At 34.8% G+C, this 22,531-nt stretch overlaps 1 protein-coding gene across 4 annotated transcripts in view; it reads right to left on the bottom strand.

Annotated features, from left to right (window-relative positions):
• LOC130622781 (SANT and BTB domain regulator of class switch recombination-like) overlaps nucleotides 1-18,239 on the bottom strand; it is a 30,465-nt gene extending 12,226 nt beyond the window's left edge. Inside the window, exons 1-8 of one of the 4 annotated variants that reach the window (XM_057438290.1) lie at nucleotides 17,153-18,238; nucleotides 5,904-5,944; nucleotides 5,219-5,404; nucleotides 5,086-5,144; nucleotides 2,171-2,265; nucleotides 2,018-2,083; nucleotides 1,695-1,781; nucleotides 278-343 (exon numbers count right to left, since the gene is read on the bottom strand). In XM_057438290.1, the coding sequence (XP_057294273.1) occupies nucleotides 278-343; nucleotides 1,695-1,781; nucleotides 2,018-2,083; nucleotides 2,171-2,265; nucleotides 5,086-5,144; nucleotides 5,219-5,404; nucleotides 5,904-5,943 (599 nt within the window). In that variant the 5' untranslated portion in view covers nucleotide 5,944; nucleotides 17,153-18,238. Of the gene's footprint in view, nucleotides 1-277; nucleotides 344-1,694; nucleotides 1,782-2,017; nucleotides 2,084-2,170; nucleotides 2,266-4,642; nucleotides 5,405-5,903; nucleotides 5,945-17,152 lie in introns of those variants that run through there. The other 3 variants (XM_057438291.1, XM_057438293.1, XM_057438292.1) reach the window with 3 other exon arrangements.
• Between the last annotated feature and the right edge of the window lie 4,292 nt (nucleotides 18,240-22,531).

The following is a 22,531-nucleotide window of genomic DNA, read 5'->3' as shown; positions in this document are numbered from 1 at the left end:
GTTTAAACTCGAACGACCCTGAATTCCAAAAATATCAAAATCGAACATGTGTTTTTTTCTTAGTGAATTAAAAAATGGCTTCAACTGTTTTGTTTAAGAAAACTGGTGTTCCAGACGGTCAAGTTCGGTCTGTACTTTCAACCGTAGGCTCTGTGTTTCACAGTAAACCGGCCAGTGTGAAGTAACGGGTAACTTCTTCAAAAAAAGGAAATATATGGCAACTTTCTCATTACCCTTTTTATATTAAACACACTAGTTTAAGAACATTAAAACCAACCTGGAATTTGTACATCGAATCCGTTCCTGGACAACAGATGAAAGCATTTTACCACAATGAACACACCTAAAATGTGATTAGAAAAATTGTGTACGCCACTACGTTAGGTAATAAACATGCGTCTTTCTCTTTGATGATCCTTCTGACAGAGCTCTCAAATTTTTCGCGTGAATTAAATTTTCGCATAATTTTTTATGCAGATTCATTTTAGCCCTTTCAATTTTTCAAGGAAAGGAATACCTGTTTCGACCTTTGCATTAGCCCAGTAATACTCTAATGATTTAAAAATATCCCAACAGTTGATAAATCAGTTTTCACCTTTATAACGTATAACAGCAAATCAGCTTGAAAATATTTACATTTGCTAGCTTTTGATTTATTGTTATTTATTATTTCTAAATATTTCTCAAGGATTTAAACGTCAGTTAAAAACTGCTATTAATGTGTATTCTTGGTATAAAAACAAGTAAAATAAAATAAAATTGAAGCTTTAAATATTCGCCTTGTGCAAAAAAAATCCATAAGAAAACACATAAGAATAGTGTTTTTGTCGTTTCAACACGAACCTTCCTTTTGAGCAAAAATTATCCTGGTATTCTTAACATATTCTCAGTACAGTTAATATTGAAAGATCTGAGAATGCAAACTGATGTAACAATCACCACTAAAATGCTGGTGTTTAAGCAGCCTAATTAAACTGACCAACAACTAGATTTTGTCGGGAAAATACTTCAACTGAAACTTTAGAAAAGATACAAGTTTGTATGAATTAACAAATAATAAACTTGAAGATAAGCATATTCGTGGGATATTTTTAAGTTTTCGTCTAATTTCATCTTAAATATTTTTATATCACTGTACAAATTACTGTAACAGGACTGCTTGAAGTTTTATAAACACATCAAGTTCACATTCTTTTTATAGAGTTAAAGTTGAGGAGATTCGAGAACTTTTTATGGAAAGTTAAAGGTAAGTAAAGAACAATTATTTTTGTACCTGTGTGACATTTCTATGAATTTCCAAAATAAAATCATGTGCAAACCATATAGTCTTGTTAAAAGGAAATGAAAAGTTTGGAGAAAAAAGTTGGCAAAAACTCTACTTTTGGAAGAGTTTTGAGATTTTCGAAAATTTATATTTAAGGAGCTTTGAAGAGACGTGGCAACACTGGCACATAAAAAATGGTTGTTAAAAAGATAACTGAATAGGTTTGGGATTTGTTAAGACAGTTAGAGAATGTTTTAAGAGAGTTTAGCAGAATAGACATTTGAGGACGTTTAAGGACCATGGGTATACTTAGTGGGTAGGAAAGATTTTAAGACTATTATCCATTTTGCTTTATATCACAACTTTCTGTTTAAACACACAAACTAAAAATAGAAAACAGGGGATAACAAGAAATATTTTATAAGCATACCTGAATAGACGGCTAGCATTATTTGGTGAATAAACACTACTGTAAGTTTCAGAGAACAAGTCTTTAATCTTCTTACAAAATAATTTACTACAAAAAAATACGAAAGCACAGCAACATTAAAAGAAAGTAAAATGAGAAGATTTCCAACAGGAAATATATCTTTTGTTGCTGTAAATGTCCTTGTACTGTAGGAGTTCTTATTTTTACTGAATTGTTTGGGATTTGTTAAATTCAATTTAAGAAAAACTGACATGTTTCAATATAAGGAGATTGAGACATATCTTGTTTCAGTAAAATGCTAAAATTTTTAGACCTGGTGGTACCTCTTGAATTTATCCTTCTTGTCTTTCACTTGTTCAAGTTGATGTTGATCAAATGTGGAAGCAATTCTACAAAGATGAAGAAAGTGAAGATATATTTTTAAGCACCACAACACAATTACTTGTTACATTAAAATATGAGATAAAGAAACCAACCTGGTTACCAGTATATCATTAATGCAATTCATGTTGCATGGACTAGCAATAATAGCAGACAGGTTGTGGTGACAATAATTGATGCAGTGTTGCACCTACAAGAAGTACTCCAAATAAAACAAAATACATAATGCACAAAGTATCAACACCCTACTGTCTGACTATTACAATACAGTTTATGTGTTTAGACTTTATACGTTATATAGTGGGTTTGTCTGGCTGTACTAATACATATAAATTGCTACAAAATATGCACATGCTCCATTCCTATTATAATTTACTAGCTTATACCCATGGGAGAATCCACTGAATCTCTCATTAAACCGATGTAAGAGATACCAAACAAAAACATACAGCATGTGGTAATTTGAATTTTTAAAACTTACAACCCAGCCTGGCTCTTTGTCTCTTTTTATAACGGGACGGAAAAGAGAGAGAAAAAGCCCTGGGATCGAGGTTGCTCATTACTTTATATTTATACCTGTTGAAACCAAAACGTTGAAAATATAAGCAGGTACAACAACAACAACAACAAAAATGCAAAACGTCCAACAAAATCAAAGGCATCTAACAACCGTTACCTAAAAAGCGAAATCTGCTAAAATTTATACTTGCTTTGCCATGCCAGAAGTACACCAGGGAAAAAAGTATATCAGACATTTAAAAAATCCATCATATTTTGCCAAGTTATACAAAAAAAGTTATTACATAATTTCCCCACTGTACAGTTTGTAAGACGTCATACCAAAATCAGATATTCAGTCTATTGCATACAGCAACCCCTTCAATATTTTACACAAAATATAAGAAATTACCAGTTATCTGAATTCCTGTGAAAGAATCCATTGAATCTCTCATTAAACCGATGTAAGGGATACCAAACAAAAACATACAACACAGTAATTTGAATTTTCAAAACTCACATTTCAACGTCGACCCAGGGCTCTTTGTCTCTTTTATAAGGGGATGGCAGAAAGATAAAAAATGCATTGGGATCGAGGTTGCTCACAATCTGCATTATTCTATGTGTATAACCGCTGAAACAAAACGTCTAAAAATATACGCATGTGCAACAAAAAAATAATTAAATAAATGAAATTGTAAAATAAAAATGGAAAATGTCCAACAAAATCAAAGGTGTCTAACAACCGTTCATAAAAAGCGAAACACGCTAAAACTATATACTTGCTTTGCCATTCCAGAACTCAAAATATAAGAAATTAATAGTTAAAACACATAAAAGAGAAATATAAAAACTTGAATCATTTGGCATATTGTATATCTACCGAAATATTAAAAGAACAGACCCAAACTTATAATCTAGAAAATCACGCATAAAATCAAAGAAGATAACAATGCAGCGTTTTCGAATTTAAGAATCGAATATATTTCAAACAATTGTAACGTAACAGATGTAAACATTGATTTAAGTTTAGGATTTAGGTTTAGTTTTTTTATAACGACATCAACACTGAATTACACAGTTTGTAGTGTTAAAAGCAGTAACAACGGAAAAAAATACATTTACGGTTTATGCAAATTCTTCTCTATGATATGCACCGTGTATTTTATAAGAATTATTCTGTTTCAGCTTTAATGTTCTTAACTTTTTGACAAATACTACCCTCATTATCCTGAATATATTCTTAGCATGTCCATGTCCTGAAAATACATAATGCCTTAATAAAATAAATCTTGCTATAAGTTGCTACCGGCCAATTCTTTTATAGTTATTTAAAACAATCGAGGTTGGACATATTTTAAGATATCTTTAACTGACCCTGGGTATATTCTTACAAAAAAAAAATACGTTCAGGCTGAAGACAAAACATATTTAACTTCATATTTAAGGGAAAGTTTAGCTGGAAGCGTGTAAACAACTTAAAAACGTTATTTACCTAAATTTATTTCCCTACCAGATAATCTAAACAACACACCTGGTTTTCTTTCGCTTTCTCAGTAGTAGCTAACATTCTCTGGATAAAAGTCCAATCAGTTTTTTACTTCGATTGCTAAACTTCGCTTCATACCAAAGAAAATAAATTGAAAATGTATAGCTAGCTACAAATGTCTGATACATTTCCAATCAGTTTTTTTTTGACGTTATATCATCGTACGTTTTTCTTCTTTATAGTAGCTAACGTTCTCTGGATAAAAGTCCAATCAGTTTTTTACTTCGATTACTAAACTTCGCATCATACCAAAGAAAACAAATTGAAAATGTATAGCTAGCTACAATTGTCTGATACATTTCCAATCAGTTTTTTGTTGACGTTATATCATCGTACGTTTTTCTTCTTTATAACAAATATTTCTGACAACCAACATAAACTTTTTATACTCGCTAGTTTTGTTTTTTTACATTTTAAATTCGAATTATCATTTGTATTCGATAGTTTTTTTTAAAAAAGAAAGCAACCTCGGTCCCAGAACTCAAAAATGATAGGAGAAACAAATAACCTTTAATCTAACCTCATGATGAGTAAACATTGTTTGAAATAACTTTTTTCAGGATAGCTTTGAAAAAGAGACAACCTTCTTCGCTTCAGTTTTCTTTTTTCAGTTGATAAACTTTGTTTCCGTGCAATACGGCGCGCACATGGTAAACCTATCTATCTATAAACACCAATGGGGCTTTTAAAACAAAAAAACATATAAAAACATTTGGGAATAAAATAAAAATTAGTTTTTTTTTAATAACAAAAAGAGTTTTATTTTTAAAAGTAATAAGAAAAGAGAATTAAATGTTTAAAAATAGTAACCCCCAGATTTGCGTTTTTTTTGAGTTGGTAAATTTTAGCGTAACACCACGTCATAAAAAAGTGACCCGTACTTTGCGTGTCGTGGACTCACATGGTTACTCACACAAGCGTATTATTATATAGATATTGTAATATTTATATAATATTACTGACCAACTGATCCATCTTTAAGAAATCTGATGAGATGAGTATTGAGACTGCGTTTTGAGCATCTAAAAAGTTAACTCAATGTGATATAAAGCTTTTAGCGCAGTCTCATAAAATACTTAAAATAATAACAGTAAACCTAGTTCTGGTAGATCTTCTTCTTTATCCCTTTTTACATATCTTATCAACCAATCAAATATTTTAATGTCACAATGGACAGAAATGTCAACATCTTCCCATTTCTCTGTGTCAGCTGATAAATAGTCTTGAAAATACTTCATTTCTCCCAACAGCAAGTCCCTGGGACATGTGAAATCTTTCTTTACTAAAAAATAATATAATAATAATGCAATATACTATAGGAAGATTACCGAATAAAAATTATAATTATATCCACAAAGCGAAATCCCCTCTTTAGAATGATAAATTCATTTTAGAATTTTTCAAAGTTACAGAGGAGTAAACAAAGATATACAAGTAAACCTAGTGTTATTTCAATATTTTTTGTGCTTTCTACTTTTCTTTTTGTAGCGTTTACATATTGGTAAAATGGTACAGGTAAAATATAAAAAATAATGACAATTTCTGTGGTTCAACATGACATCATAATTACTACAACATAATTAAATACGACAATCTTATAATATGAAAACGTAAAGAGCTTTTTTAATAATGTAAAAATCTAAATAAACTTGTTAACAACTTTTTAGGCTCTGTAACATAAAGTCAAAATTATTTATTACCTCATAATCCCAATAATATGAATAAACAGCAACAACATTAAAAATACGGAATAAATGAACACAAAACAAAACATAGCTTACAGTTTTTAGTTTCATCACAAACATGAATTGTGATTTCCATTCTAAAAAAGTGGTAATATGTATAATGTAATATTATACCATAGTAATGTATTTTTAGATAACTCTGGACATTACCACTTACTTAGCAGTAATTCCAATAGGTCTTATTATATTGATTGAGCTGGATTTTGATGACTCAAGTTTTTAATTAAATTACAACCCTCGTCGCCAGGCATTTTTGCCTTTTAGAAATATAATGGATGACGGCTAAAAATCCCTGTGGAGAAGGATGAATAAATGACATACCAGTCATGAAAATGTTCTTAGTAAGTAATAACTCCTCCAAAAATTTTATGTGTAGTGGACCACTACACATAAAATATATTGTGGTATTCTGTTTGAGGCATTTCTTTATCTTTTTCAATACACACTTTTTTATATATTATATATAAAAATTCTAACCAGGCTGGTCAGCATTCTTATTTTTCTTTTGTCCTAAACAAAAGAACTATTGTTTTTAACCTAAAATCCCAGCCTGATATTCTTATAAAGCACATTCATTATAAAAAAAAAGCATGTGATTTGACACCACCATGATTTAGAGGACTCTCGGTAGCCATCTATTTTGCCATTTATTGTGTCCATTGATAAATAAAATTAATTACTCTGCTACTGATCTGAATTGATTCGTGATATTATTTTATTCATGCTCATGCTTCAGGACCTTTAGGAAAAATATATAGACTATGGGTGTAAAATTGCGGACCAGATTTCTAAATTTAGTTGTGAAGAGAAAGTTTGGGGCCACATGCAGAGTGTTAAGTGCAGAAGAAAAGTGCAAGAATACAGAAGAGAAATGTTTGGATCATGGAAAAGATGCTTTTAAATTGGAAGAGAAGTGAGCCATAGGGGCCATCGTAGAAATATTAAGATAAAAATGCAAATTGTTTCTAATTATATTCATGCATGAAAACCCCAATCAAGGTTTGGCACATTTTTTGCTGATTCCTGCTTTTTTGCAGACATTGTTTTAATAATGTGATGGTCTGAACAAATTTCTCTAATAAGAATATATAAACTCTGCTCACTACATACGTTTATGGTTTGACTATTTAAAAAGGTAGATCATGCAGGGACAAGTATGTCTAAATTTCACAATTTTTACATCCTAATTCTGTTTATTTTAATGTTAGAGAGACCTATTGGAATTACTGCTAAGTTTATTTTATGATTATGAATGAACAAAGCAAAAGCTGACTACAAACTATGTTTAATGCTTCAGTCATATTGGGAAAACGTCAATAAAACTGCTCTTACATACAAAATTTTGTTCAAGATTGTAGTAAAATCGACCTGAAGCTGACTGTTTTTCTTTTTAGATTTAGACTTTTCAGTCAAATTTGCTCTCAATAGAAGGTGATGCCTTCCATACTGATGTTGCCATATATAAAATTGTTCAGACAGTATTTTTCAATTGCAACGTGATAATTAAAGCTGTCCTAATTACTTCATTGCCCTCGCTAAAAAGGTGCATGTTTTCTATTTACATTTTCTCCCTTGGTCAACAGAAATAAAAACAAGACCTGCTGCACTGGACATAATTTTTTGCTCCTTATAAAGCATGCTGTGACAGGAGCAAGTTTGCATTTGGTCAGTATTCTATTGATAAATTTAAAAAAATATCATTTCAGTCATTAGCCATAAATCCTCTATTTAGGGTAAATAAGCAAAATGAGCAACCACTTTACGATCTTTAATAATTTTTACATTTAAGGAATACTCTCTATTGCCAATATAATCAGTATATACATATTTATGATAAATTCAAGACAATTGAAGGATTCTATAACTTTGAAAAAAATGTCATACGTAAAAAAAATTCGCCTCAAAATTTTGCCAACGCGAACTTAGTTTTTTCAAATCACCTCGGCATATGCTGTGTGTCGACATGAAATAGAAAGGCTGCAGTGTATGTTAGAGGGTGTGTCCAAAAAAACAAGAGTCACTCTTTCTTGTGATCTACTTTGTTGCTTAGAACAACTATATACTTTTTCTACAATCTACCAACCTAGTACTGCTCACTGAGCCTGTACTTAAGGTCTCTCAACCAAACAGAAAGCACAAACTCACACAAGTGACATTTTTTAAATAAGGGGCTATTTCTTTCGCACACAAGAATCGGTTCTAAATGCTCCAAGTGCTCCAACTATCATTTCTTTGGTAATTTGGGGCATTCAGAATCGAATCTGGATGAACTCCTCGAGGAGCAGTTCACTTGGAGCATTTAGAGCACTCAGAACTAATAATTTGACTTACTACGGTCAAAGCCTTCTTGCTCCGAAAACCCATTTCTTTGGCGCACATTTTTTCGCTAGTGAAACTCTTGCAGTGAAAAACCATTTTGAATACTTTACATAAATTAAAAAACCACGGGAGACGGAACTTAATTATACGGAAAAATAAACAAACAGGACAGCTTCAAATGTAAACACAACTTGATTAAAAGTGAAAGCGCGATGTCATTTAACACTTCTTGCGAAGATTACGGTTTTTATTTACAGAATATATGGGGAGGAAATGATGAAACAGGAGAATTATCTACGATAGATACCAGCGCCATACGTCAGTCGCCGTCTCCACCGAAAAAAAAATTAAAAATGACTTTTAAATTAAACGGGGTGGATAAAAAAAGTAACAAAAACAAGAAAAATAAAACAGGTGAAATAGTTGACCAAAGCGTGCCATCAACTGCTTGTACAACAGTGGAGGATGAACCTACTCCAATTTATTGGAAACAAGAGGCAACCAATATCTTAATTGCAGAATATGAGAAATCCGTCGACAAATTTAAAAATTTAATGTATAAAGCAAAAGAAGTATGGCAAATTATAGCGCATGAAGTTAAAAAGGAATTGTTAAAATTAAAGTATACAAATTTTCCATCTTGGCAACAATGCAACTCAAGATGGAAAACTATTACCAAAATATATAGGAAAACAGTCGACCATAATAATAAATCAGGAAATGATAAAAAAAGTTGCCAATTTTATGAGGAACTAAAAAATGTTTACGGTTATCGCCCAAACGTCAAGCCCATGTGCACCGTTAGTTCATCGGGTATGGGTAATGTTCAAAGAAAAAATGAAGTCGATGAGGAAGAAGCTGATGAAAGTGTAAGTGAACGGGAAGAGGAAGATGTTGAAGTTGGCGAGGTCAGAAAAGAAAAAAAAAGGAAAAGGAAGTACGTTTCAAGTGCTACCAAATCCACTAACTCAATTTTAACGTGGCTTGAGACGTACCAAGTTAAGAAAGATGAAAAAGAAAAAGCACTTGAAAATAAGCGAGACGAACAACATCGGGAAAAAATGGATTGATTTAAAATGCTAATTGAAAAACTTTAAACAACTTTTTGACTTTGTTAATTGCTTGTTTTTTAGTTGTATGCCTAAATAATGTTTTTTTGTATTTGTGGCTATAAAAATAGCCGTTTTATTTGGGATTAATTAATTACAGTCCTTTTACGATGTCAGATCTTTTTCTAGCTACTTCGATTATGGAGCTTCCAGAAGGCCAAACAATGTTAACTGGGACCAAACAACACATAATTGCCTTCGATACTCGACGTATAATTCTGAGTACTGTTGACTCGGTAACATCGAAGCGATCAGCAATGCTACGAAGTGGTTCCTTTGATGCACAATACCACAGGAAAATACATACTTGTTTGTGCAACTTGACCATTGGTCTTCCACCACTATTTGATTTAAAAAACTGATCGAAGTTGCCAATCTTTAAACACAATGATTCAACTGATGTTTTTCTCAACCTAAAATGGCTTTTAAATGTGTCATCGGTATACAAGGGTATCACTGTCTCAAAGTATCCTGGTATCCTAACAGCATCGACACGATCGGTAGAACTAATTGAAGCAACCAATGGCAAAATTAATTCAGTGATATCCTCCGCATTTCTTTTATCTTCTTCATTTTCTAATTCGCTGAAGGCTAAAATCGCTAGCGCTTTCGCTTTTGAAACAGCCATATTTGTTTACAAATGAGCCGTGGTTTCTTAATTATGCAAAAATTATGCAAAAATATAAGCTATATTTTTAAACCACATAAAAATGTCGGAGCACTTGGATTCGGTTCCGTGTTGTTTCTTTGGTCACCGGAGCAGTTGGAGCAGTTGGAGCATACAGATTTGAATCTCAGGTATGAAAGAAATAGCCCCTAAGTATATATGTGACAATTCCAGGGAATTTGATAGAAAGCTATTTAGCGATAACTTTTCATTATCAATCACTTATAGCGCCTGATCGCTAAGCAAAAAGTTTTATCGATAATTTAGATTAAAAATATAAAATTATCGATAAATATGACTAAGGGATTTTTTTGTTTATTTATCGCTATTTTGCTAGGGCTAAATTAGCATAAACATAAATTATAAGTAGCTTTCAAGTCTATGATGTAGCTATCAGCATTTCGCGATTTTGAAAGTTTATAAGGAGCATTTCAGCACTAAATTTTGTTTCTATGAAGCTTTATGTTCTTATATGGAAAATATTGTATTAAAAAATAACGTGTATCAAGGATATGCGTCTCAAAATAATGAATTATTACAGATCGTCTGTAACAACGATATACTGAAGATTCTTTCTCATGTTTTTATAATTTTATTATCCATTCTCATCTTACCACTCATAGTGAGCATAATAAAATAAGCGGCAGTAATGGGGAGGACAAAGTTTCACGTGTCTTATTAATTGTATTTTTAATTTTTTTTCACGTATTTTGATGGTGGTGGACCAACAGTTCACCACATGTTAATTGCGGTTCCTGAAGTAAGTACTTATACCTTGTTGAGAGGCTTGGCTTTGATTGCATTCAGTATTCAAGTGTCAACAAAGATGGCTACTAGCATCATTGAAGGATATACTTTAGAAACTCAATGTTATTCCAAATCTAGAATGGTAGACTAGTGAAAAGGGTGGTCACAAGGCATGAACACTAGGGGCCCTCAAGGTAACTAACCAATACTGTTGTAGATCCAGGCACCTAAGATTGCCTTGCCTACCTATAAAATGGGAGCAGCTAAAGTCAACTAGTTTCCATCATCAGATTTTGCTAATAGTTTGGTTTTAAATCTCTGTACTCAAAGTTCTCATTATGGCTCCGAAGCAGCAGCAGAAGACTACGAAACGTAAGCAAAATACCTCTTCTGTCAATGCTATAACTGTGCATGAGTTCTTGCAGTCACCCCATCTATTTTCCTTAGAACAATGGGTACAGTTGGGAAAAGAGACCCTTCTCCTACTTGCCTCAAGCCGCGACCTGCCTGTTCAAGGAAAATCAGTTAGAGAACTTGCTATAAGCATTATGGAGAGCGCCAATAAAGACCACGCGCATCCAGTGAATACGGAGGAAAAGGAACCTGCTGTTGTTTCGAACGATGTTGTTGATTTTAATGCCCTAGAAAATAATGCTATACCTGAGGAAGTGATAAGTAGCAATGACGAAGAAAAAAGGGGTACGTGGACTGTAACCCCCATAAAAAATTATCAGAACGAAGGCCACAATGCTTTATCATTTGTTGAAAGCAGTCCAGCTATTGGGGTGGTGGGAAAAAAAAACGGAAACTGTCTTCCCTTAAACTGAGACGCTGAAAAATCTCAAATTCAAATTTCAACCCAAAAGCATTTGCCGATGAAATGAAATCATACCTAAAAAATGAACTTGCAACTTTTGCTAAGACTCAGCAGTTTACCTCTGCTAACGTTGTAAACAAGCAAATTTCGTTGCCGTTAAGTCCGCCATCTTTGCCCCCTATCGTTAGTTCTTTTCCGGCTCCCGGTTCTCTGGAACCAACATCAACCAATGATGGCGTGTTGGTAGCGGGTATGTCCAATATTGCCCCTGCGTGCGAGTCTGCTCCTCCAGTTTCTTTTGCTTCCTCCGCTTCTCTTGCTCCCTCTGCAAGCTCATTGCCTGCTATCCCTAAGCGAGTTTTGGAAAAAATTAGGACAGGTGAGTATGTCAACTTCGATCTTCTTTTGCCTCCTGGCCTGAATTCTTCTTCATTTGCCCTTTCCTCCCTGGCTATGGACGATGCAGGAGAGTTTGATTTAAGAATTAGGGAGATGGATGGTAGGCCAAATGTGTCGCTTAGTCAAAAAAGCTTTAATAAGTCTAAGGTTAAGGACTTCCATTCTTGGTGTTTGGCATGGTCAAATTATTTTATGTGTATGTTGCATTACTTCCCACACCTCACAAGCCAGCTCCTTGGATATCAACAGATGGTCTTTAATTTCGCCAATCAGTATGAGTTTAGCGCGGTCTACATTTACGATCAGCTTCATAGGTTGCAAATAGCAAATGATCCAACCAGGAAGTGGGATAAGTTCGATGAGCTTTTATTCAATAACCACATCCGAGGAGCAAGCACACGTCTTGCCCCAGCCTCGACATCTCCAGCTAGCAGGTTTGGCTCACATTGCTTTACCTGCCGGAAAGAGTGACATTTTGCCAGCAACTGCCCCTCTGGTTCTCGGCAAACTGGGGACACAAGGTTTCGGAATGCCTCCCGCTCGTGGGGTAATGGACAGCGGGCAGGTTGGTGTTACAGATACAATAACAGCCTACCTTGCAGAGAAGATACTTGCCACTTCGTTCACAGATGCACTTTGTGTGACAGGATGCACCCATCCTCCGGCTGTTCACTCCGCCCCTTTGCACCAAGTCCCAAGTAATTTTTTCCAGTTGTAAGGCCTGTTTCCACGCCCATCAATGTGAATATTTTGGAGTCCTTGCTTGCAGGACACCCAAATAGATTAATTGTAAATTTTATTGTTTCCGGCTTTAAATTTGGTTTTAAACTTGGTTTTTTTGACTGCTCACTAGCCTCTAGTGATTCTAACAATAAGTCTTCGGTGATCCATGGTCATAAGGTATCATGAGCAATTTTAAAAGAGTTGAATCGTGGGCATACAGTTGGACCTTTTGATTTACCACCGCTTCCAGGTTTCCACTGTTCGCCTTTGGGTGCAGCACCCAAAAAAGATAGTACTGTAAGGGTGGTCTTAGACCTCTCATCACCCAGAGGCTCCTCAGTAAATGATGGCATATCGAGAGAGGATTGCTCGGGCTCATATTCATCCTTTGATGATGCGGTAGAGATGGTCAAAAGAATGGGCAAGAATTGTTACATGGCAAAACTTGGTATCAAACACGCCTTTAGACTCTGTCCAGTCCATCCTGATGACTGGCATATACTAGGATATAAGTGGCAAGGGAGGTATTTTTTGATGTAGTTTTACCATTTGGTGGACGCTCTTCGCCTTACATATTTAATACTTTTGCAGATTTATTAAACTTTATCTTACATTTTGTAGCAATGACGAATGAGTTACTGCATTATCTTGATGACTTCATTACTGCGGCGTTACAAAAAAATGAATGCCAGTATTTGGTTGACCTCATCAAGAATGTCTTTAAGGTTATTGGCGTTCCACTTGCACTCGATAAAGTAGTGGGTCCATCTCAGGTTATAACCTATCTGGGCATACAAATTGACACTGTTAATTTTCTGATACGTCTGCCTGAAGATAAGTTTGATGCCTTGATGGTCACTTTAGAAGGGTGGCTCACCAAGAAAAAATGTAAGAAGAGGGAGCTTTTGTCTCTTATAGGCTCACTTTCATTTGCCTGTAAAGTGGTAAAATGTGGCCGTATCTTCCTACGCCACTTGATTGATCTAGCATCTACGGTTAAACACTTAAATTACCACATCACTATCACCTCTTAATCTAGGAAGGACGTCGAGTGGTGGTGGGCATTTCTTCCAACGTGGAACGGGATAGCTATTATTCACACAGAAACTCTCTACTCATCGTCCCTTCAGTTGTTTACTGATGCATCAGGCATTGGGCTCGGTGGATTTTATGGTGGGAAATGGTTTTCAATAGAATTAGGCCATGCCCTGCAGCATAGCATTTCCTATTATGAGTTACTGGCAATTGTTGTGGCTGTTTTTTGTTGGGGTGTTGAATGGAGGAATAAACAAGTCATAATTTTCACAGATAACCAGGCTGTTGTTTAGATATGGTGTAGCGGCTCATGTAAATGCCCACACATCATGAACTTGGTCAGGAAATTGTTTTTCTTTCTTGCACAACATAACATAAACTTGTTGTTACGTCATATTGAGGGTCAGTTTAACGTTTATGCAGATCTTCTTTCTCGCTTACAGGTGCAACTATTCAAGACCAAGTGTCCAGACGCACTAGCAGAACCCTCTCCACTACCTCAATCAGTGTTGGAAGTCTTGAAGACGAACTGAGGTGTTACTTTACTGCTGCTCTTGCTCCAAACACTAGACGAACTTATTTATCTGGCCACCGTAGTTATGTTCGTTTCTGCAAAAGCCTGCATATCACACCATATCCTGCAGTTGAACGCACCTTGCAACTCTATGTTACCTTCCTAGCTCGCCACGTTACATATAACACTATTAAAGTGTATTTATCCGCAATTCAATACCAAAGTGTAGTCCTTGGCTTCTCCACACAAATTTATACAATGCGTCGCCTCTACTATGTCGTGCGTGGTATTCGCAGATCACACCCACATCAACGTTTAAGACGTCTACCAATCATCCCCGTTCATTTGCGGGATATGCTGCGATTTGTTGGCCAATCAGGGTTTAAGCCTATAGATAAACTAATGTGGCGTGGCCTCATCCTACTTGCGTTCTTCGGTCTTCTTCGCGTTTCTGAATATGTGTCACCATCAGTTAAAACATTTGATGCCTCTGTAAATCCCATGGCCACAGATATTATTATTGACTCGCACTCTAACATAGCAACTGTTAATATAAAGTGTTCCAAAACTGATCCATTTTGAATGTGTTTCAAAATTCGCTTGGCTCGTATTGGCGGTGAGGTCTGTCCAGTAGCTGCTTTAGAAAATTACCTTCTCCTTCGCGATACAACGCCAGGTCCATTGTTTGTTTTACATTGCGGCGACTGTGTTACCAGAAAATATGTGTCTTCCTTCGTAAAAATTAGTTTACCACTTCACATTGATCTTAATGCACATAGTTTTCGCATTGGAGGTGCTTCTACAGCAGCGTCATGTGGCATTCCGGACTCAGCTATTAAAATCATTGGGAGATGGTCTAGTGACTGCTATAGACGATATATCCACCTATCTGATAGGGCTATGATAGAATGTTCCTCTCGGATTGCAGGACTCAACGGCATCACGAAAATTTGAGACATTACGTCCACATATTGAATATATAATATTGTTTAGCAGTCTTATCCACACATCTATATGTTTGCTAACTATATACCCCTCCTAACACTTTTCAGAGTTCTATTGTCAATTATTTAAAACTTCGCCACCCACTGTTATCAGCTTCTGCCACTAACAATTGATAGTGCTATTACTGCTATAACTCTAAATTAAAGTACAATCCTTATTCATTGATTTCGTATTATTGACAGCAATTGTAGTTATTATTTGTCAATTTAAAGTTGTGTATTATCAGATTTTGAAAGTTAGCTAATAACATAATGGATCGCAAAATTGTCTCCTTTAAAAAATCCAGTTTGGGGTAAATTGGGGATGTCAGGCTTCCTTCGTGATTGATGAGGTGCGTTTCCACGAGATACGCCATAGCAGGTAGTAGGCAATTTCCAAGCGAGTTGCTGAGGTGTAGGCGATTTCCAAGTGAGTCGCGGAGAGGTAGGCAATTTCCAAGCGAGTTGCTGAGGTGTAGGCGATTTCCAAGTGAGTCGCTCAGATGTAGGCAATTTCCAAGCGAGTTGCTGAGGTGTAGGCGATTTCCAAGTGAGTCGCTCAGATATAGGCAATTTCCAAGCGAGTTGCTGAGTTAGCGTTTCCACGAGATACGCAGACGTTTCCACGAGATACGGAAGGATAGAAACACACGCATCTGGTTTGGGCCCCCCTGATACCAAACCTGACATCCCCCCCCTTTCCCCAAACTCAAGTGTAGTTATGACATGCTTCAACTCACTATTGAACATAGAAAACTAACGAACAAAGAAAATAACATTGTAAAAATAGTGTTTTTCAATAAATCCAACACCAACATAAAAGCATATTGGCCGCAAGCGCATTCTCCGCCAGTTTCTCGATTAATTATATTGTTTGTCTTTCAAGCACGCTAGAAAGTACTGTGAGTGCAGTAGCAAAATGTGCGAGTATTTTTGACGTACTCATACGCGCATTATACTCGTCGCATACTCGTGGAATACCCAAGGAAGAAATTACTCGTACCCGTAGTTTAATACTCATGTATAGTTACTCGCGATGGGTACTGTAGATAGCGGTTTTTTACATACTCCACACAAATAAATTTCAATCTTTGGATTCTTTGTTGTTTCAACTTTATTTTTTGTTTTTTGGATCTTGGCTGGAGGTGTGTCTACAATAGGTGGTTTTTGTTGAGATTTTCTGACCGATTTTTGTTTGTTTTCGTTGTTTGTTCTATTGTTATTAAGCTGAATCATTAGTTCTTATAAACATACAACTTAGATTGCAGCGAAGCTTGAGAGCGCAATTGGTTCGTTTGTTTTGATTTGTTTATATAAGAAGGATTTATTTTAAGTAAGATATTAAAAACTAATAGCTTTATAAAATTCTATTTTTTCTTTAAATACCCTTTTAATGATATATATCAATTCCCCTCATAAACGGGACATACAGCTATTTACGTTTTTAGTTTGTTTACCTACCAAAACCGCCATTTTGAAAATATTACCCTTTAAATATCGTCTCTTTATGCGCGCGCATTATATACTTTTTAAAAATTGACAAAGGTGTATTATAATACTTGTATACGTCTGTCTGTCACGCAAAATGGTAACTACAGTAGCGAGACACGAAATGTGGTAAATAAAGGACGGGTGAAGCTGTGGATATATCCACAGGCCACCAACTAGTAATATAAAATTAAGTACGCAATGCAGATATAGCTACCTCAGATATGTAATTAATAAAACACAAAAATGTTTGGGCATAAGCTGCAACACGAATATGCAGATATGCCTTTTTAAAAGAATGAGAAATTGAGAGTCATATAAAAGCTGCAAGATAAGCAGAAAGGGTTAGAGTATCTGCATTGCAGTTTTATTTTCAATCATAAATTTTTAGAGCCAAGACTCTTCTCAGCCTCTCAGTTCAGTCTAGCAACGTGGTTCCTTATATATGCACATAACAAAATGATAGCTAAAATGCACCATATACCTTTCATCTGTGTTTACTCTTTCTAACAGTTCCCTTTTTTTATTCCAGTTAAGGGTGTAAGTGAATCCGTCATATTGTTCCGTACGATGTCATTCACTGTATGAAGTTAGGCTTTTTTGCCGTAGCGCTGAGAGTGACCATCCTCGTACAAAACTGACCATCTTCGTCGAATATCGTCAAAAAATAAAACTTTTATAATAAAATAATAACTTTTTTAAAATATCTTCTTTTCTTTTATTTCATTTTCAAAAAGAATACATTCTTTTTACGATCTAGATGCCTATTTGAAAAAATACCAATGAGGCGAGCAGGTTAGACTCCTGTCTGGATCTCATCAACCTCGTCCCCAGGACCTGTTAGGCTTTTTATATTTGGACGGCCTGCACAAGTTGGGATCTCATTACATTTTATGCAAATAGTTTGATGAATATGAAAATGCTCTTTTAATAGATATATATTTTTATACTTTGTTTTATAATAACAGAGAATAAACAATGATATTTTTAAAAAATGGCACTAGTGCTCGTAAATATAAACTTGGTCTCTTTGATTCAAGGTATGATAATGTTATTGGTTTTTTTATAAACCTTTCCATGGTTTTTATGGTAGTGACCTTTGAATTTTATGCTATATTGAATTTTCGTGCAAAAAACCTGTAAATCACCCTTGTCTCCAGTGCCTTTGCGTGGCTCGTACGAAACTGTTTTTGTAAGCATGGTTTTGTTAATAATTGAGTGAGAACGGGGAAGAACGCAAAAACTTTCAATATATTATTTTTTCTAACCTTTTAAGTTATTTCGATAGGAAAAGGTAGATAAATTTCGAATCCTTTTCGAGTACTTTTTTGAACGCACATTTTTAAATTTTTAACGCGTGTTTTTATGTTCAGCACAATGGAGACTGAAAAGAGGTACATGGAAGAAAAATTTTAGGAATGGTTGGATGTTGAAAGGACTAAACGGAATTCCGTAATAATACCCGAACAGACTTATAAAACAATGATGGATTTTTATGTGGAAGAACAGACAACGTTCCACGTGCTATGAAACGAAAACTTCGAAGAAAAAAATTCCAAGTTGTACAAATTAGTATTGTTCAAAAAAATTCAACTTAAGTAGAAGAAGTGAAGTAGGCCCAGCCTCGTACACAGTTATTTAAGTTGTACGAAGTTGGTATTTTTAAAAAAAATTCAACCTAAGTAGAAGAAGTGAAGTAGGCCCAACGTCGTAAAAAGTTATCTCAGTTGTATGAAGTTGGTTCGAATCAGAAAAATTCAAATAAATTAGAAGAAGTTAAGTAGGCCCAACCTCGTATATAGTATTTGAAGTCGTACGAAGTTGGTATGGATAAAAAGAATCAAGTTTTAAGTGGGAGCAATGACGTTGCCCAACCTCGTACACAGTTATTTAGGTTGTACGAAGTTGGTACAATCATTAGATAATAATGGTCAAAAATTAACGTTCAGAGAATATTTAAAATATTATAATGTTTACTGAATGTATTTAGCAATGCTTAGATATTCATTTCTAAACCAAATTATTCGTTGCATAATTTTTGTACAGCAATTGTAAAGCCAATCTTCGTACAAAATTGCCCATCTTCGTACAAGCGCGAAAAATGACCAACCTCGTACAACGGGTCAATTTCGTACGGAACAATATTTTGTTTACATCGCAGGGGGCTGCCATTTTAGCTTTTATTGTCTTTTATTGTTCAACGTGCACGAAAAAAATCCGTGGTGTTAGGACCGCGGCAACGACTCCATTTAGCACCGTGTTAAGTGGTCCCGACACACGACGTATAACATAATTAGCACCCCTTCATACTTCATCGACATAAAAAGTCCGACAGACGTTCATTGAGGGTACTCCAACCACATAGACCCGACAGATGAACCCTCATTATCCGACATCCTCTCTATCGTTCCATAACAAATACATATTTTTTCTGTCGATGGCCATAACCAACGTAATATCGCATAATACTGCATAATACCTTTATAATACTCTCTATCGTTCCATAACAAATACATATTTTTTTGTCGATGGCCATAACCAACCAACGATATACATCCATACACATTTAGAAACAAAAATATGGAGACTAATTAGTGAGACGCCTGTACACCAGACATTGTAACGTTCTGTACTCATCCATACACCAGTAGAAACAATATTTTGGACAAGTATCCTCCCGCGAATAGACATTATTAGTCCTAAATAATCCTCTCGCGAAATCCTATAGAAATAATCTCTTGGACAATTACTCTCCCCTGAACATTTTTAGACGTCATCTTTCATATCAAGAAGTCAAAAAACCCTGGGGACGGAGGTGCTCCCCTGAATGGCATATTAGATGTCCTAAAGCAGACCAATCAAAGAAAATGGTTCCAACCTCAATGAAAACCAACTTATATTTGTAAACTAGGCGATTGCAAAGCAGGGAGATTGGTTGGTTTAGAACTTTTGATGTGTCATTTCATGGGAGGGTATTTGTCCAAAATATCGTCTCTATTGTGTACCGATAGGTATTGAACAATACCGCCTGTTTAGTGCATAGCATCTCGTGTCATTTGCAAAGGAGTACTTGTCCAGAATATGGATTGTATTGGTGTATGAATGTGTATCCAACATCAATGCTTGGTCATAGCGTAAAGTCTTTATATTGATTTGTCTGCTTTAGAACTTTGCTTTATTTCGCAGGAGGTTATTTTTCCATGGTATAGTGTTTCTTTGTGTATCAATATGCATCCAACATCAGTGTTTGTTTGGTTTACATTGTGAAGTATTCCCTTTGACTGGTCTGCTGTAGGACTTTTGATGTGTCGTTTCGCGAGAAAGTATTTAGCCATAATATTATTTCTATTGGTGTAGGGATGTGTACCCAACCTTAACGGTTGTTTATTTTACAGTGTAAGTCATAGTGTTTACTTTTTAGACCGTGCAAAAATGTATTGAGAATTCCAAAAATGAGTTTTTTTGGTGCTACAGGCTCGGTTTTTAAAATTTCTAATTGAAATTTTCCCACTTGATGTATAAAAAAATGGGAAATATGTCCCCCAATTTTCAACAGCTTTCTTGGATTAGATATTCCAATATCGCGATAATTGCAATTTTATCTACTGCAAATTCGTATTAAAGGTGTTCTTTCTTTTTACCAGCTCAAATTACCAACTGATAACTGAATTTTCGAAAACAAACGCCAGGAGCATTTTTTAATGGATTATTCCATTAAAATATGACGTTTTATTTTAAACAAAAAAGCCTCTACGAAGACACCATTTAAACTGTGCAACAACCCTCGGAAACTGTAATTACTTGTAAAATAATCACGAATTTGAAATGGATTACTGAAAAATAATTTAAATAATATTGTCATTTCTTTTCACCTAAGTTTTGACTTTTAATTTGGAATTCTTTCATATCAGCTCAAAAAGTATTGTTTTTTTTTTCCTAATGATACGTTATATTACTGACATGCCTTCTACAGAATTCAGCAAAAGCCTTTGCGGATAAAAAGTTATGACCTGTAGGACTTTTGATGCGTCATTTTCAGGGAGGATATTTGTTTCTACTGCTGTACGGATAAGTACATAACAGTAAAGCATGGTAAATGTATAGTATAATACCTTACCTCAGATTGGCATTTTTGATTTCCGTCGCCGCTATGTGGGGCGGAATCTTTAAAATCGCCTGATGGAAGATAACTTCTTCTTCGCGCCATCCCCGATATCAAAAAAGCGAAAAGAGGTCCTGGGGACGAGGTTGGGAAGATAGATATATATATATAAATAGAGACAGCACAGAGCCCGGACGCTGCTAAGTTTTTGTCCAGGCTAAACGCTCGGAAAATTCCATTTTTTCGAAAACCAATGAAGATACTTTATTTTAATCTCTGTCAATTAAATGACCAATCTAATCCGAGAGTGTACTCTTCGTGTGGCCAGAACATTCCGTGTGTGCTGGCTAGCTAGCTATCTCAATTTTTGGTACTTACTTGGATCTCCTTTTGATTGAGTGCCTTTTTCTCTTAAAGAGCAAGCAACAAAAAATCTTTATCCTGCCTTGCGTAGTTCTTCCATGACTGGACACCGAACTCCTGTTCTTATGGGGAAAAAGGAGGCTAAAGATAACTTCCAAATGACATTTTGTGGGACTACTTCTATCAGATAAAAAGATATATATATTAGCACAGGATTTTATTTATATTTTTTGCAGAAAAGTTGTTGAAACAGGGCAAAAGTTCATTGTTGCTTGCACTGAGCAGCCGGTGAACTGATTAACCTGTAACAATATATAGTTAGCTGATGCAGGATAATTACATGCTACGCCTAGTATAATTAGCCGTTAAAAGCTTCTTTGTGTTTTTTACAACTAACTGCATCTTTTCCATGTTTTTTTCTTGAAATCAGAATAGTTTTGTTGTTTAATAATATATATATACGACATATATATGTATTGCTAGCTACAGTAGAATTATAACTTTTTTGCAAAATCGTTTCTTGTTCTTTTTCTTGGTTTTATTTGAAACACAACTTTATGTTGATCTATATAAATATAGATGGCTATGGGGAGATCGATAACGAAGAAAAGTGAAAATTTAAGTAAAAAGATATATATCGTATAAGTAGCTGTATAAGCAGCTAATTATACTGTGCGCACCGTATATATAATTATTCTGCATAGATAAATAGAATGTCTGTATATTTTATATGGCTAGCCTTACAAATCCTGTCTATTATTCCCAGGAAAGGCCATAGCTTAGATAGGGAGTCCTAGAGTATTTAATGCTCATTTTGAGCAATGCAGACTCAATTAGGGTCTGAAATGAAAACTTGCAACTAATCCGACTCCTTGAAAGAAATTCAAATTTGAGAATTTGAATCAAAAAAGAATAATAAACAATCAGTTGAATTCAATAAATTGATTTCAACAAAATAAATCCTGTATTGTCCACAGGTTTCAAAATCATGCATCCTGCCTAATATGTTACTTGATTAACAAAGATATCAAAAGCCGGCCTTAAATGTATATACATATTTATATATATAATATACCTGTGCATCACATCGCATGGATTTGTATCTTTGTATTAAATTCCCTTTTTTAAATCAAAGAGGCAAAGAGAGGTTAAAGAGACAATAATTAAGCAACCTGGTTTTAATGCAGTTTATAGTAAAATTGTATTCTTGTTTCTTATTTTAAACGTATTTTTTTTTAGATCAGCTGTTATCAAACCATGTACCATCAGCATTTTCAAAAAATTTACAACAAGAGAGTAAATTTTGAAGGCCTAAATACTGAAATATTCAAATGCCAATATATTAGTCCAAAATATATTTTCTATTTGTTATCGATGAGCATAGAACACTACCGCCTG

The sequence above is a fragment of the Hydractinia symbiolongicarpus genome, chromosome 12, assembly GCF_029227915.1.
Source record: "Hydractinia symbiolongicarpus strain clone_291-10 chromosome 12, HSymV2.1, whole genome shotgun sequence".
NCBI classification, from domain to species: Eukaryota; Metazoa; Cnidaria; class Hydrozoa; order Anthoathecata; family Hydractiniidae; genus Hydractinia; species Hydractinia symbiolongicarpus.
Note: the sequence above shows the minus strand (reverse complement) of the source record. Positions and strands in the feature narration are given on the sequence as shown.